The sequence below is a fragment of the Zerene cesonia genome, chromosome 13 (genome assembly GCF_012273895.1).
Source record: "Zerene cesonia ecotype Mississippi chromosome 13, Zerene_cesonia_1.1, whole genome shotgun sequence".
Classification (NCBI taxonomy): Eukaryota; Metazoa; Arthropoda; class Insecta; order Lepidoptera; family Pieridae; genus Zerene; species Zerene cesonia.
The window spans coordinates 8,192,896-8,209,791 of record NC_052114.1 but is presented as its reverse complement, the minus strand read 5'-3'; the positions used below and the strand labels follow the sequence as shown (position 1 = coordinate 8,209,791).

Sequence of the window (16,896 nt, the reverse complement as noted above, 5' to 3'; positions counted from 1 at the left end):
TACCGACATAAATTCGACGAAATAAATAATACTCAGGCATACAAATGAAACGTACAGTGCAACAGTTTACAATACTGTAACAGTGAATGAGTATTTAGACCAACCATGCGCTATCGGGACGTTTCTCAATCATTTACGCTTCATTACTTGACAAAGAAGCACTACCGTCTGGTATTAGCATTTCAAATTCTAGACAACTGTGATAGAGAAATCTGATTTGGTTATCTATCGAACCGATCACAGATGTGGCATCATTACGCATTAGGTTTATCTTTACATTTTTTGAAGTAAGAACAACAAACATGTATAATGTTCGTAACAAGAAAAAAATATATCGGATTGTTATCATTGTTTTTCATCTGGTGAGCTGTGCGATTAACTCCGATTCTGATTTGATAAAATATACAAATAAAATTACAAAATATTCCGTCTGTTTCGTCTATTCATTCCTTTCTATTTATAGCAATGAAAAGGGTGTGTTTTCATGATTTATTTTGTTTTTCAAAAGCATAATGATGCAGCTTAAGTTTTATCAAAACTGTTTCGTGACACACATCGTTCTTCGGTAATCCTCACAGTTTCGCTTGCCACGCCCAGTTGAAAAAAGTACCCTGTATACCATTGTATATATGGTGAATTTTTCAAGTAACATTTTACGAGAAGGAAGGGACGCTATGCCCCTGAGCGCTTGCACTGTAATACCCGTTTATACTGAATTAATATTAAAGCTGCTCGCATTTGCAGATGTGGCTAACAAGTAACAAGAACACCAGTAAAAACCCGCTTTTCTCCATCCTGGAATAAGAGGCGTGGTAGCTTTTCTGAGTCATATATTTTCATAAGATTTAAGACAGCATGTATATTGTACGTATGTGTAAAATTATTATATCAAGAAACACAGCCTCGACCCACAAGTCCAGTTCGTACAGCAAGTCATAGCAGACACTCTCTACTGATAACATAATGAGACTTATTAAATCAACGGGGATTGTGATAAACGCTCTCATTAGCTGAGTCTCCAGATTTAACAAGCTTCTAGTTGCAACAGTATTCCGTTTGGTGGAAATATAAATTATTATATACACCAGATGTGATAAAGATGCTTGAAATTTATAAAGCTTTTAATAAAGTTTACAACTGAATACTCCATCGAAAAAAGTAATAAATTCCACATTGCTCATCATCAATAAAGCCTCAAAATACCATAAAACGCAAATAAGCAGGTCATTGACATGCGCGATAGTTACGATAATGGAGATTATACATTCACAAAATGGTTCACTTTTCGTTTACCAAGTCGATTAAGCCATGTGACTTTATGATCACGTTTGCCAAGCATTGAAAATTTTATGATATCCGTTAAATTTACAACTTTATTATACGTTGCTTTTAAAACAAAAGATTTCATGAGCAATGTACGTACGGGTGCTTTTTTTTTTAATAAACGTGTTATAAACTTTAGCTCATATAATTTGCGATAAAATAACACAATCCTTGTTTTAAGATATTATCCGTGAGAAGAGAAATATTCGCAAGACATTAAATATTACAGAAGTGGGTAGGTAATATGATATGATAAGTAGGCCAAGCAAACATTCCCTAGATATTTTAAAAATGGTGAGATGCTCTCCGTGGCAGCTTAAGACCTATTTATATTGCCAGGAAAATTGAAACCTTGTTAGCTTTTTCGCCATAATACGTAGTAAAATATTTCAATGCATTGAGAGAGTTAAATATTCATATTATGTAACTGCCTATTTTCTGTTATATACTCATACATAAACATATAGCTTATTATATAAAGCTTATTATATGCCAACGTATTAAATTAAAACATATTGGTACATCGATATTTGTTATACAAACTTCGCCATTAAGTTTAATTGGCATGAAACAAAAATGAAGATAGGCTATTTAGGGATTTAGGTATCACATTATATTGATAAAATCATCAGTGTTGTAAATATTATGAATTGTGTAACATTTTTGAAACTATTTATAAAATAGATTTAGTTGCATAAGACACATCATTAGATAAGGCACGACCATACTGATTATTGCGTAAAGTACTACGCGACTATTTCTATATAAAAATGTCTTTAAATTCTTATCAACTATTGTTTGTACTAAGGTTGGGTCTATATACAGACAGAGCCAAATTGACCACGTACATCCCCTACGTATATTATAAATGCGAGAGTTTGTAAGGATGTGTGTGTGTTTGTCGCTCTTTCACGCACAAACTACAGAACTGATTGAAATGAAATTTGGTACGTAGACAGCTGAACAACTGGAATAACATATAGGCTACCGATATTCCTACGGGATACGGACTTACGCGTGAGAAACCGCGGGGCGCAGCTAGTATTAAATACTCGTAGTTCCTGAAAACAACTTATATTCAGGTATTTTATTGCTTAATGTAATTGTGATAAAATATTCATGAATGAAATTTCCGACTCTGCGAAGGAAAACTTTTAATGAATTATTGAGTTCGTTCGGACCGACTTATCTTTAAGATTAATTTTCTTTGAGTAAATTTCGACAATTGTATTATCGTGAGCAATTTTAAAGCACCCGAGGACTTCACGTTTCGTAATATTGCTCAAAAAATAGCATTGAAATGATATATCGTCTCATTTCACATCCGTTTGGGCAAGCAATTTAGTTTCAAGCTGCTTTTGGTTTTATATGGCAGGTAGGTGTTAATTAAAAACATGAGTACCTACCTGTATTTAGATTTGGTTATTTTCTGTTATTATTATTCTATTGCATCAATCGTTATTCAAACATTATTATATATTTACGTAAGCATCGTGCGCGTCGTGATTGAATTTATTTTGACTAATTAACGACCTTCCTTTGCTCACGTTTTTGCTAAGAATACAAAAAAATCTCTACATGTATATATGTGAAAAAATATAATATCATAAGTAAATAATGAACATGTATGTACTTGACATTTATCATTGAGATCGTCTTTGGAAATTTATATTTGAATTTTAATATTTGTACTAAAATTTACTGTATATATCACGAAATATTTTTACTCAATAACCCGTTATTAGTTTGTAACCGTGTTTAAACTTTTATAATATCTGTTATATTACTTAAGATGATATTTCATTTTCTTATATTCGTCTACTAAAGGAATTGTACTGTCTGATTCAGATTCGTTCATTATTGCCAGTATCCGAGAAATGTGTCAAGATTGTCTCGCTATCTCCAACCGCCGGCTGCGCTGTTGTTGTTATCAGTACCCACTAAACTGACTTTTTGCCAATTAATCATAATATGCTATGAAGTTCGTAACGATCAAATTTGGCAACGGTTTCTCTCGTTTAAATATCCTACTAATATTATAAATGCGAAAGTTTGTAAGGATGCGTGTGTATTTGTTGCTCTTTCACGCAAAAACTACTGAACCGATTGCAATGAAATTTGTTACGTAGACAGCTGGACAAATGGAATAACATATAGGCAACTTTTTATACCGAAATTCCTACGGGATACGGACTACGCGGGTGGAACCGCGGGGCGCAGCTAGTTATTTCTATTTTTATAATTCAGGACGGTTGAATGTTTAAATTAATTTTTGTTTACAAGAATGATACACGTACATGATTCATTCAGTTATTTAAATAGTTTCCGTTAATTGTTACATATTAACAGAAACTAGTGGAGAATTGCCTCGGCGTCGCAAGGGTGTATAGCGCGACAATACATACAACCTATCCACAATACGCAATGCGGTTCATTTTGTAAATTGATTACGAAATAAAATGTAACGCTATAGGTATTGTTTTAAAAAGTTTCGTATACATAGATAAATGTGTCTTATCGTATAATTCTCATATAACATTGTAGTTATCTATTAAGGTGTAGCCAGCGCACGCGACAAGCAAATTTTTATCGACTTACGAATCAGTGTATTTGACGTATTTTCAAATACGAATACAAAGTGGCCCTTGACCCCTTAAACAAAATAGAGATAGAGAAAATCATGTAAAACCCGTTGGATAGTTATTTGTTCTTTTTATCGCGTTCAGATAGACGTAGCTGTCGACTGTGTTTAACAATAAGAAATACAGACGAAACATATGACGACGGCTCAATAAACGTCTACCATTCCAGCCAAATTCACTATACACATACGTATGACCCTAATTATGTTGTTAATAAAATAACAGTTACTTGATCAATGAAGGAACATAATTAAAATAAATCGATTAAAATGTCCTGCAATTGATAACAAATCTTTCGTAACCTTCACATCGCGACCTTAGCACCGTTGTTAATTTGAGCGACAATCGCTATTCAATAAACAAACTCATTGATGCGGGCGATTAAATTTTACGCTTTTAAATTGTACGTTTTCATAGAAAACATCAAAACATTCGCCGTGAATGTCAAGTATAAAAAAATAATACGGTATGATTTTTTAAATTCGTGCTCTCTTTAGCAGAATTATTATATTGTGCTCTCGACTTTACAAGAGCGATTCTTTAGCGCGTTGATTGCTATAATTGATCTCTCCTATAAAATAATCTAATTAAATTTATCCAAGTCACATATTTAGTATCTATAAAATAACCATACAATTTTTTATAAAGTGTTTTAATGCATAAAATCAAAATAAAAATTTCGTTAACTTTATTTAATCTGTAGGGTGTGGTGTTTGACAAACAGATAAAAATAAACCACAATTTTCATGTAGGTTAAAATTTCTCAGAATCTCCGTAATGACAGTAAAACTACACTGTTGCTAAATAAAAGTAAAAACATCCGAAATTACCCCACAGCACTACTAGTTTTACTGATAAATTCTTTGATGGATTTCATATTTTAAGATAATAACAGTGTTTCTTAAACTATTATTAGGGAAATTCTGAGAAATTTTAAAGAACATGTATTATATTTACGTTCAAATATAGAGTTTTCAGTGTAACATGCATTGTTCACCCCAAACAATAAATACTCGTGCAGCATTCGCCTACTTCAAACACGAACATTAATCATAAACCACGTTCACCCATTTTGTGTGTGTTGTCACTATATTAGTCTCGCACGCCGCTAACAATTTATCTCCTTACGTTATCAGCTATATGTCGAGATTTTCCTTTGTATTCCTCTCGTCCATTAGTGATACCTAATGATCTGAAGACACGACGCCGGTGCGAATAAATACATAATACGGTTCACGACTCTTCACTGCTTACAAATTTAATCAACGTAAGTAATGTATTTAGTTTATTTATACGACTCATCAGACATTTCAAGAGCACTTATATCCTTATAGCTTTGTGAATTGTAAACGATAGATAATGCACGCTAGTTTGATACAGTTACAGCATTTGTTCAGAGCTAATGGACGTTGAATAGAGCCTCTATTATTCGGTAATCGTGCCAATGTCTATTATAACACTATTTAAAAATTTAATCACTATTATAACATTATTCTCCGTTCATGAATCTGAAATGAATAATTTCTATCATTGATAACGATACTTAGACAACTTAAATATAAATAACGTTCATTAAATTTTGCCTTTAGAGTGTTCTTAAAATACTAGTACAACCGCATTCCGTGTTTTAAATGTATTTCAGAGGAAAGCTTTGAGTAGTCATTTCGGCACCAACAATACAGAAAATCCCATTGTAATACCGTACTGCGGTTTCCAGAGGCTTAATTCTGAGCACATTTAAATTATTATTTTAAAATTTGCTTCAACTAACTTGCTTTGTTGATACGGGTCCCTCGAAAACTATACGACGTTGGAAATAGTTTAATTTATTCACATAATACAAAGAGTGTTTTGTACGAAAATAATATTAAAATCAATTAGGCTTAAAACTTCCTGCTTGTATATTTTCAATTAAACAACAACACATAAAGTTTAGCGCAAAACTCAGCAATCAACCTAAATTTTTTGTCATTTTCAGTGGGAATCGAGCCATGCGCGAATTAGGTCAGACTCCAAGTACTGAATTACTAAAGAATGCCAATACATTCACTTGTACATTAACACATCGCTTAAGCGAACCCTTTTTAATGTAGTCTCTTTACTTTCCATGTAATTACAATGAGTATTAGGTCATTCTCAATTGCTAGCGCGATAGTAATCGTTGAAAGGTCGTTTAAATAGTGCAAACTAATCCAGAGCTCGGACTGTCTCTCTCGATTAACTTAATAATCAGAGGATGAGAACACCGATAGCAATGAATTGAGGAAGTTTGAAACTTCGAAATATTAACGGCGTTTACGAATCGTCACCAATCGAACTATTGTGCCATATAACTCTCACTATATAGTATCTAGTACAATGGTCTACGTAAATAATATTCTATTTATAACATCGTATCATAATCTAAAACTTTAATTAAAAACATTGTTTTTGTTCGAACAATAACCGTCCCCAATCAACGTCTAGTTTTTCGATGCAATCGAGTTAATTGATCGTTATTTTATCAACACATTGCTACCGTATTTGATCATTGATCAAATTTAATTGATCGTGTACAATACGCTGCGAACACAATTGATAACTGGGGTGCCACGGCCGGAAGAAAGGCGACCCGGCAAAAACATTCTAATTGATAGCATCGCGTTCACACGCCGATAAATGTGAATTACAGTTTTTTTCATTAATATTGTTGTTAATATAACAGATAACTGTTGCTATTGAGCTTGAATATCGAATGCCGTTCGTACAAATGTTCTTTGCACTATATAGTAACAAAGTCTCTTTCTGCCGTCTGTGTGTCAACAGATTATGATGGAGTTTTTTTTAATCGATAGAGAGACAAGAGGAAAGTTTATAAGAAGTATAACATAGAATAGATAATATCATTTTATTTATTATAGATATTAACTTATGTAGCTATGCCACTCAGTGAAAATGCAGCTTTTGAATGGTGAAAGAATTTTCGAAATCAGTCCAATTTTTATGTGTTAATACATTAAAAAAACACAATGTTTCCTGTTTATAACATTACTTTAGATTGACACATATAAAGCGGAAATTAATGTATTTCTATTATCGCTGTGCCTGTTACATAACAAGTGCTTAATATGAAGAATAATCCAGAGCTGTGACCATGAATGCGAAATAAGGACATGTAGTTTTCTAGTTCACTCGGCTCATTACTCGCGGTTGCCGATAGGTCGAAATGCTACAGCAAAATGGTACCTATGTATTTTAGAAAATATATAATAGTTATTTAAATGCACGATATTATCCAACGTCTTATTATAAATTCTAACCCATTTAAAGCATTTCAAAGCGAATTAAAATACAATACAAGAAGTATAAACAAGAAACTACAAATTTAATAAAATTTCAATAAAAACAACAAATCCTGTTTTGACAATATGTTTCCAACGGTTAATCGAATTGGATTGGCATAACGACCTTTCTATGTCTAAAGTCTATGTTCATAGTAACAGCTGAATAAATGATTGAACATAAATTGTAATAATAAAAACAAGTGTGGTGAATAAATAACATGCAGAGGTTACACAGCTGACTTTTATATTCTTAAAATAAAATCAACTGATTTTCAGCAGATGCGGCTATTTCGACATCCAAATGAATGCTTTCCCGTGATTCTTTCTAGAGAATTCTCATCATTGTCTTTATTTATAAGTATATATAGTTTGTATCTTAACGTTTAACATTAAGAACCTTAGACAAGACTTTTTTATTCATAATATTTATGGAAATCAATAATGACACTTAAAGCAAATTATTAACGATTGGTCAAGTATTGAGTAAAATACATGCACTATGCATACTCGTATTATAAACAATTTATTAGTAATGTGTTAAAAATGATATATAAAATATTGCCCAGTAAATAACAAAACGAAAGCGAAAAGCGGCAGCTAAATAATACACAATTACTGAATTAATTTTACCCAACTGTATTACTTGACTTTATTGATTATAATTAAAACGGTTTTAAAACAATATCATTAAATACTAAGCGATAAGTACATATTTGGCAAAAATATTTACTTTCGAAACTATAACTGAGCAACAACACTCATCACTATCGAACCTTCAGTATGATCGAATCTGTTCTGTGATCTGTCCGACACGGTCATTGTCATGGAGATGAATCTAGTACAAATGAAAACTGAAATAAACTTCCATCACCTTGGCTGACGTAGATAACGCGACGTGTGATACAACGATACGAAAATAAGAAAGTATTTCTGTAAACACGGCCGATTAACTACGGTTCTTATGGCTTTAGTCTGGAATTCAATGTACGAACATTGATGACTTAAAACATTCAAGGAGGTTATAAGTTTTGTTAGGATTTATTAAAAATGTATTAATTGTAATAAAATATAAAGTAAATACCTATTAACTTCATCGCCTAAAGAATAATTGGATAAAAATTCAGAATAATTAACATAAGAATGGTTTTTATCTGAGGTTTCCAAAAATGGAGGAGCTTCTCAATTAGACTGAACCTTTTTTGCTACTCAATAACTACGTCTGTAGTCAAACGATCAACGTGGTTCCATTTTAAAGTCTGGAGTGATACATCCCTCCTCAGTGTCGGTGACATTTATGTGTAGAAATCTTTTCTACAATAATTATTATTAATCGTTAACTGTTAAGAGGTATTTTTGTGATTTTTTTTCTGTGTTATCACATTTGTAGCTTTATATTTTCAACACAGCTTCTAATAATAAACATATATCGTGAAGCATACGAGTATAGTATATTTTTCAATATTTTTTCTCTCTACTACAATGGATCATACACTTAAAGGGAACATAAAATACGCTTTTAACTCATGTCGTCATGTATGTTTTCGCCGTACATTAATTTCATTTTAAAGCTTTACACCTTGGCTTCCTTCACCATTGCTATCTAAACGATGTTATAAAAGGCTACTTAATAGAAAGTTCTGGAATAAAATGATCATGTTCAGTGGAGTGAATATTATATATATCTAACCGAGATAGCTTTTGATTGTTCGACAATTTATTATTCGATTCGATTCATTTCTATGAGACAAATGTGCCCCGAACGAAATTTATGTCACGAAAATCTTTCAAGGTAGCTTTTTCTGTGAAAAAGTGAATTAAATTTGAAGCACTCATTTTAATCAAAATAAGATGCGATAGAAATCACCATAGAGGCCGATTATTATGATAATAAATTGTTTCCTTAAAACTCAACACCGGTACATAATCTGACACTTCAGAAAATTTGTTTTGCCCAAGGAGCATCCCCTCACAAGGGTTCGCCCGCAGTTTCCTGCAATGAATATTTACAATCGCCGTTCTTACAACCCGACGCACATTACCCTTGTAAGTTTAGTAAGTTTTCGGACATATTTCTCTATTCATGCAACATTTAACCGACATATTTTATGAGGTGTGATCTATCACAACACCTTTGTACTATAAAACTTTATTTTTGGTTAATATATAAAAGCCGCTGGTCCCGGCTTCTCCTGAGTTAGCCAGGGCTAAAAACAATAAGTACGTATTGCTTATATCAATCAGAATACAAGGCTTTACGCTGGTAGTTAAGAATTTTCAAAATCCGCGAAGTATTTTCTAAAGTACAAAGAAACAAAAAAAAAATACAATAATGGAAGCTGCTCGCTAATATTTAAAAGTTCATGAATCATTGTATGTGGTAGTCGAGCACGCTTCGGCACGAATTGGGCCAGCTCGCACCGGGGAAGTACCACACCCCCACAGAAGACCGGCGTGAAATAGCATTCTGCTGTGTTTCGTTCGGTGAGTGGGGGAGCCGGAGGCCCAAATCCTTTCCTTACCCTTCCCAGTCCTTTCCTTTATTCCTATCGCCCATTCTTTCTTAATCCCTTCCCAAAAAGTCGGCAATCTATTTGTAGAGGCGTAAGGTCTGCAATGGACCTTATGCCTCTCCAAATGTTCATGGGCGGTGGTAGCGCCTACCATCAGACGTCCCACCAGCTCCATTGCCGACTGTAACATTAAAAAAAAAAAAAAAAAAAATGAATCAATCGATCTTCCAATGAAACTATAATTGTATAGCATAAACATTTCGTCATATATGAATAGTGATTCATTATCAAATCGAATTAGTTGGCATTCTTTCAACAGCTCTTTGAAACGCGAAAGTGATCAATTACTAATCATGTGTATTATGAATTATCGTAATCAATAGCTATAAAAATGGATGTGGATGATAATTATTAACACTAAGACGTTAGAGATTCTTACTTATTCTATTTGGTATACTGAGTTTTGTATACGTGTTTTAAGGCTGTTTTTAAATAAAAAATAATTATTGAATAGTTGTTGTTGTATGTATAGTATTGAATATAAAAATATACCACAAATTCATACTATAATTCTATTTAATCATTTAATTTATTTCATACAAGAATGTGTAGATATCATAACGTGAGAAATTACTGTAATATTTATTACATAAGTAAATAAATTAAGCGTTTCATTAAACGGAATTTACACTTGATATCAGCCCTCGAGAAGTTTTGGCGCCGCGCCAATGTCCCCACATTCAAATGACGATACAAAGTCATTGACGTCTGCTACAAACAACTGCTAAAGATCCCGTGAAACTTTGAATTTACTATTTTTATTTTATACTAGCTTTGCGACCGCAGCTTTCCACGCGCAGTTAAAGTAAAATAAAGACAGTCCCATGGTTTTCGCAGCACAGTTCCCGCTTCTGTTGGAATTCCGGAAAAAAACTGTCGTATGTCCTTTCTTCCGAGTATCAAACTATTTTTGCGCCAAGCTTCATCCAAATCAGCCCAGTAGTTTCTGGGATTTATGAATTCAAACAAACTTTTTTTCAAACACTTAAACGAGGCTTAAATCTTAATCATCAATATTTGTTCTCCTATATGATGCTAGTGAAACATACCATGACGTAGACCGTTTGCAACATAATCTTATGCAAACAAAATTATCTCAGATTCATAGTTTGGTCTTAATCTAATCTGGTTTGTTTTGTGTTTCAGACATTCGGTGGACTCGGTCGCGTCGTATTCTAGTCAGAATCACGTTGACCGAATAAGGACTCAAAATTTCTCAGCGGCTTCTTGTCAAGACGATAGTGATTTCGGATCTATTAAGACAAGTCTCTTTAGGAGGTCTTCATCCAACTTAGAATATCCTGTGAAACGTCCAGAAAGCGTCACTTCCAACACAAGCTCCACAAGAAGTCGCCTTCGAGAACTTGTCGAAAGGAAATCGAGTCAGGACGAACATAGATCCGGCGCAAATCCCGTCGTCGACATACAATATTTTGAGAACCCCGCAGAAACACTTGAATTTGACAGTCCACGCAATTCGCTTGATTCGAGAAAGAATCAAGACGAACGCCCAAAGAAAAGGAAATTATCCAAAACTAAAGAACCAAACGATACTAAGAATAAAAAACAAGAGAAGTATCAGAGCAAATTAGCAGATTATTATAAGTTACCCGTTCAACTGCCCCAGGACGAGTTTTATCAGCACTTGACCAGGTCACGAGCGGCAGAGGAGTTCTTGCAGAAACGTTTCTCTAATTCCGAAACTGAGTTTAGCGGGAGTTACGGCAGATTGTGCAAACATAGAGAAACTGAAGGCTCCAATTTACGCCGCAGTAGAAGCTTAGCCGTAATAAGAGAGGAAACATTCACGGACCTTCAAATACAAAACCACGGAAAAAATAAAAGATCTCAGCTAATTCCCCGAGCTCGTTTATTTGATAAGCCTTGTTTTAAAGACAGGTGAGTTACCATTTACTGTTATTCGTAATGAAATGGAAAAATTAAACTTCAGTTTAAAAAATTAGATTAAAATCTGTTCCTACTCTTACTGAATCGTGATTTGGAATAAATGATCTTCATCATATTCAGTATTCATAAACATACACAAAAAATTTAGAGTGAACTCCTTTAATGCCATCCAGAGACATAGAATTACAACATTTCTATTTAGGGTTGACAAATGTAGAAATAAAATTACACGTAGTCTAGCTGACAGAATTATGACTAGTAGCTCATATAAAGCATGGGTATCAATTGTGACTTGATAATGTAATTTGGTTGTAGTTATGTTATTACAATTTTTTTTTTTATGGTTGTTATAAATTGTAAAACCTACACTGTGTAATATGGGACGCACGTTCTGAAATAAATAAATTTATTTATTTATTATTTATTATAAAGAATATAGAAATTGAATTTACTCATTATTATGGCTGACTAACATTTCACTAAAATTGGTTTTATAACCATTACGTTACGATATAGCTTTCCACAGCGGTTTCGCCCGCGTCGCCAAATGAATTCACATGGGAATGAGATGTTTCAACGTTTTATAATTAGCCTGTGCTACTCTCTAGCCTTCTAACTATCCTTAGCCAAAAAAATATATATATTCGTTGCGGCGTGAAAGAAAGACAAACAAATTAACAAGCACATACCTATATAAAATCAAGTTTTTTACTGTTAATTAATAATATTTGCATTTCGTTACAGGTTAACGGGTCGTACCAAATACCAAACCAAGGAAGAAGTCTTAGAAGGAATATATATCGACAGCACTGTTTCGTGTTTTGCTGATATTAATAGACAAGGACAGGAGGAATCTAACCCGGCACCTGTTACAAACGATAACAATTCAACAAAAGAAGGGTCTCTATGTAACGAAAGTCAACATTCTAAATCAGCCAATGGAAGTTGGGCTAATCTAACCGAAGAAACAAAACAAATAAACTTATCGGAAGATAGTATCGGACATTCACGAAATCCAAGTGAAATAGATAGTTTAGATTCTAACTACGTACGTAAACATTACAACTTTGAAGCTCATTTAAATAATTGTAAGGACGGCTCTCCATCCACAGGCCGATCTTTAGCTTCACCAAGTTGTAAAGACTTATATATCGCTACTGATGAACATGACAGTGAAAGTGAATGTAGAATAAAATCAAAAACACCGAACTCAGCGTGCAAGGAACGTAGAGCAAGTGCGCAAAGTCAAAGAAACAACTATAATGAAATAGATAATTGTAACGTGGATGATCACGTAACATACGACAAAATATCCATTCAAAGTAAAGAGATAGATGTTAAAGATAATCAAACGGGCATTTATGGAGATTGCAAGGAAATAAAGAACGACGGTGACAATCAATCTATTATATCTGAAAACGACGGAACAATATCAAGTCCACCAGATAGCATCACTTCGTATATTTCTATTTCTATTGCTTCATCAACAGAAAAATCACACAAGTTAGAATACTTGGCACATTCATTAGCAGAAAAAATTGATGAATATTGTGACTCACAGAATCGTGACCAAGGATCTGCAAAATCTCCTGTATTTAATTCAGAAAATCAGATTCAACCAGAAAAAGAACCTATCTACACATCAGTACAAAAGAAAAAAACATTTGCTGATTTACGAAGAGAATCCTTTGCCAGAAAACAGAACTCATATCAAGCAAATATTAATAACGGAAACACTGATACGTATGTAAGCCGAACTTATATTGATACAGAGACCTATGATAAAAGAAACACTTGCGCATCAAAGAATATAACAACAGAACCTTTTGTAACTACCCTAATAGAAAATCAGTATTATTCCTTGCCCGATATAAATATAAGCAAATGTCTTAGAAAGTCTGAAAGGATTGATGCACAATTAAGAGAAGAAGATCCAGAGGATAATCCCTGTGAAAATACGTATGAAGTAGCGCAAACACATTTCAGAGAAATATTATCCAATAAAAGTAACGAAAATTACGGACAACTTAATAAATCACTTGTAAATATTACTTCTGACAACAAATTATCACATAACACATCTGTATACATACCGGAATATTCTGAACCTCAAATTTTGCAAAACTGTACGAAATTAGAAGACGATTTAAAATCAATAATTACTATTGAAAGTTCCAATGCTGACGATCACGCAAAAGAATTTCTTCTAGATAATCATCAAAACGAAAGAGAAATAAATGAAATAGAAGGCACAATCCGTAACACGAAATTAGTCACTAAATCGGAAAGCTTGGCAGTGAATCCGACCTCAAATAGACAAGAATATAAAATACTGAAATCTTTTTCGAACGATAATATACATAAAAGTGTTACAGGAAAAACAAAGACAAACATCAAGAAGCACTATTCCCTAAGACAACGTGATCCTGTTGATTCTGTTCCAATACCAAGTCCTGATAGTATAATTAGAGGACTAAGAAATAAAGATACAAACAGAGTGTTTTCCAATCCATCATTTGCCGAAGAAATAAGAAATCATTGTCTACTGTCTCGAGTTAAATCATTTAAAACTTCTGAGCATTCAAAGATTGACATTGTCCCTTTAAGTGGTCATCAAACACTCGTCATAGATCCACCCTTGAATCAAAGCACGGATAAACCGAGGCCTTTTAAACACTTAGAGGAAGAATTCACCACTAGTTCGAAAAATAATAACGATAATAAAACATCAATATCAAATGAAGCAACGCCAGACGCAATAAAAACGTGCGAAACACAAGGCAAAGAAACAAATTTTTCGGATGCTAAAGAGTCCTTTTTTACGATAAAATTAAACAAAGTAGTCAAGACAAACCTACAGAAATTGCAGACTCATACTTGTGATAATATTGATTTAAATACACAGGTAGTTATTAACAAGCCACCATCAAAATTAATTATAAAAGATCATAAAAACTATTCACTTACGCGACAATTTGATAATTCGAATAATAAAATGACTCGTCCCCAGATACTACAAGTAGTTGATTCAAAAAGTAAGAAACATAATAACAGTCTAGAACAAAATAAGTGTGAAAAGATAGAAAATAATGACATTAAATTGGAAGATAACCAAGATAGTAACGACTTATTGAAAGTATCAAAAGTGGAAAATTGTCAAGTGAAAGATAAATTAGATGATGCTATTAAAACAGACATTGAATACCAAGTAAAAATTAACTCAGTAAAAAATTATTGGTCGCAATTAATTGATAAATCTCCAGAACATTTGATTAAACAGGAAAAAGAAGAATGTGTTGCTCCTAATCAATTAAACCAAGTAGAGGAAAATGAAGTAGAGAAGGAGAGTTCTAAAAAGTTCAATAAAGATAATACTAGTTTCATTCCCGAAGTGTCCGTGGGAAAAATAATTAAGACATTAGAGAACGTTAAAATTGTCGACAGTATCAAAAAAATAAGTCAAACCAAATTACAATTATGGAAAGATGAAACAGAAAAAGTAAAAAGCGATTCGGAAATAGAAGAAGCACCTATAGAAAAAATTGTGAAAGATAACAATAATACACAAAACTTCTATCAAACGCCCAAGACAGACAAAAATAAACAAAAAGGTGAATTAGACTCCTACAGAGACACTCCAGAAATCGAAATAGTGGAACTAAGCAGTGACGATAATCAAAATCAAAAAACACAAGCAACTTTAATAAAAGCTAAAGGATATGAAAAGGGTTGCGACGATTTCGATCATGTTCGATATAAAGTTATGAAATCAGAATTATTTAAGAATAGTATGATCGCAAATTACCGTAAAGAGGCACAGTTTGATGGATTACTACAATACTTGCAGGATTACAGCTTTCAGGAACTTCTGACAAATAATAACATTGTTATTATTGAACCAGTGAGAACGAAAGTCGAACCAACTCCTAGAAAAGTAAATAATTCCGACCCGTGTAAAATTCATCCAAGTCAACTTAAAAAAAATGAGTGCATGTCACAAACAGAAAAAACGAAAAATGCAATACGAAGACACTTTTTCTATCATCCAATAAGAGTAAATAAAGAAATAATAGAAGAGGAATTACCTAATCCTGATACTGTAAAAAAAGTAAGAAATTTATTTGAAGATACATTGAAAATGAAAAGCCCAATGACTCAGGATCCCCCATTAGTAGAAGAAAATGTAGGACTCACAAGACGTTCCACTTCCTATAGAAACCTGACAGAGGAAGTTAAAAGCAATAAAAGTGTTGGAAGAAAAAAAATAATACGCCAACTTACTATCGATACAAACTTTGGTCATAAAAAATGGGACAATGCCAGTCTTTCTAGTGGAGTTTCAAGTGGTGACTTAAGTTCCAACAACGATTATGAAGTCGAGGCTCTCAGCCCTTACTCTAATAAAAACATTAAAGACAACGCGTATAGTTCAAGCGAGGAATATCTTTGTGATTCCGCAAATCAAGATTTTTGTTGTGAAAGCCAATACGTCAGCCCAGATATTTTGAAAAAAATTAGAGAATGTGGAACTTCAGTTACGTACTATGGTGGTAAGGTATTAAATTCTAAAATGGGTTCAAATGTGAGTCCAATGACAAAAGCAATTATGGACGAAATCAAAAGTTTGCAGCGGAATTGCAGCACAAATTGTTATTCATGCCAAACAAAATGCAAGGGAGAAAAATGCGCATGTTTAATAGCAGATAAGCACAGGCAAAATCTGGCAGAAAAAGAATCGCAACTGACTGTTGAATCTGAAAATATATCAACTCCAGAAAAACAATTAAGGACAGATAACTTCCCAGGATTTAAATTTAAACTTGTCAAATCAAATAGCTGTAGTAGTCGATTAGAACTTACAGGTACAGACGATAACAAAACCCTAAAACGATTTAGAAGACAAAATTCAAAAGATGACCCCCCTTTGGTACACGATGAAGAAAATTCGGTGAAGAACAAAATTTGTAGATTAGAAAGTTATAGTAAAGGACAAATAAAAACACCAATAAAAATTAAAAACAATGACGAAAAGAAAAAATATCAAATGGAACAAAGTAAAAATACTGAAAAAAAAACCAAAGACAACGTACCCATCACCATAAATTCGTGCGACATAAATAATGAAAATAA

At 33.1% G+C, this 16,896-nt stretch overlaps 2 protein-coding genes across 4 annotated transcripts in view; one reads left to right on the top strand and one right to left on the bottom strand.

Annotated features, from left to right (window-relative positions):
• Positions 1–16,896, bottom strand: part of LOC119831054 (calcium uniporter protein, mitochondrial) — a 107,785-nt gene that overhangs the window by 84,774 nt on the left and 6,115 nt on the right. The gene's annotated exons all lie outside the window — the stretch shown is intronic.
• The window catches only part of LOC119831053, an 80,347-nt gene that overhangs the window by 61,555 nt on the left and 1,896 nt on the right, over positions 1–16,896 (top strand). Inside the window, exons 2-3 of one of the 2 annotated variants that reach the window (XM_038354279.1) lie at positions 11,005–11,757; positions 12,511–16,863. In XM_038354279.1, coding sequence (XP_038210207.1) covers positions 11,005–11,757; positions 12,511–16,863 — 5,106 coding nt within the window. Of the gene's footprint in view, positions 1–11,004; positions 11,758–12,510; positions 16,880–16,896 lie in introns of both variants that reach the window. The other variant, XM_038354280.1, reaches the window with a different exon arrangement.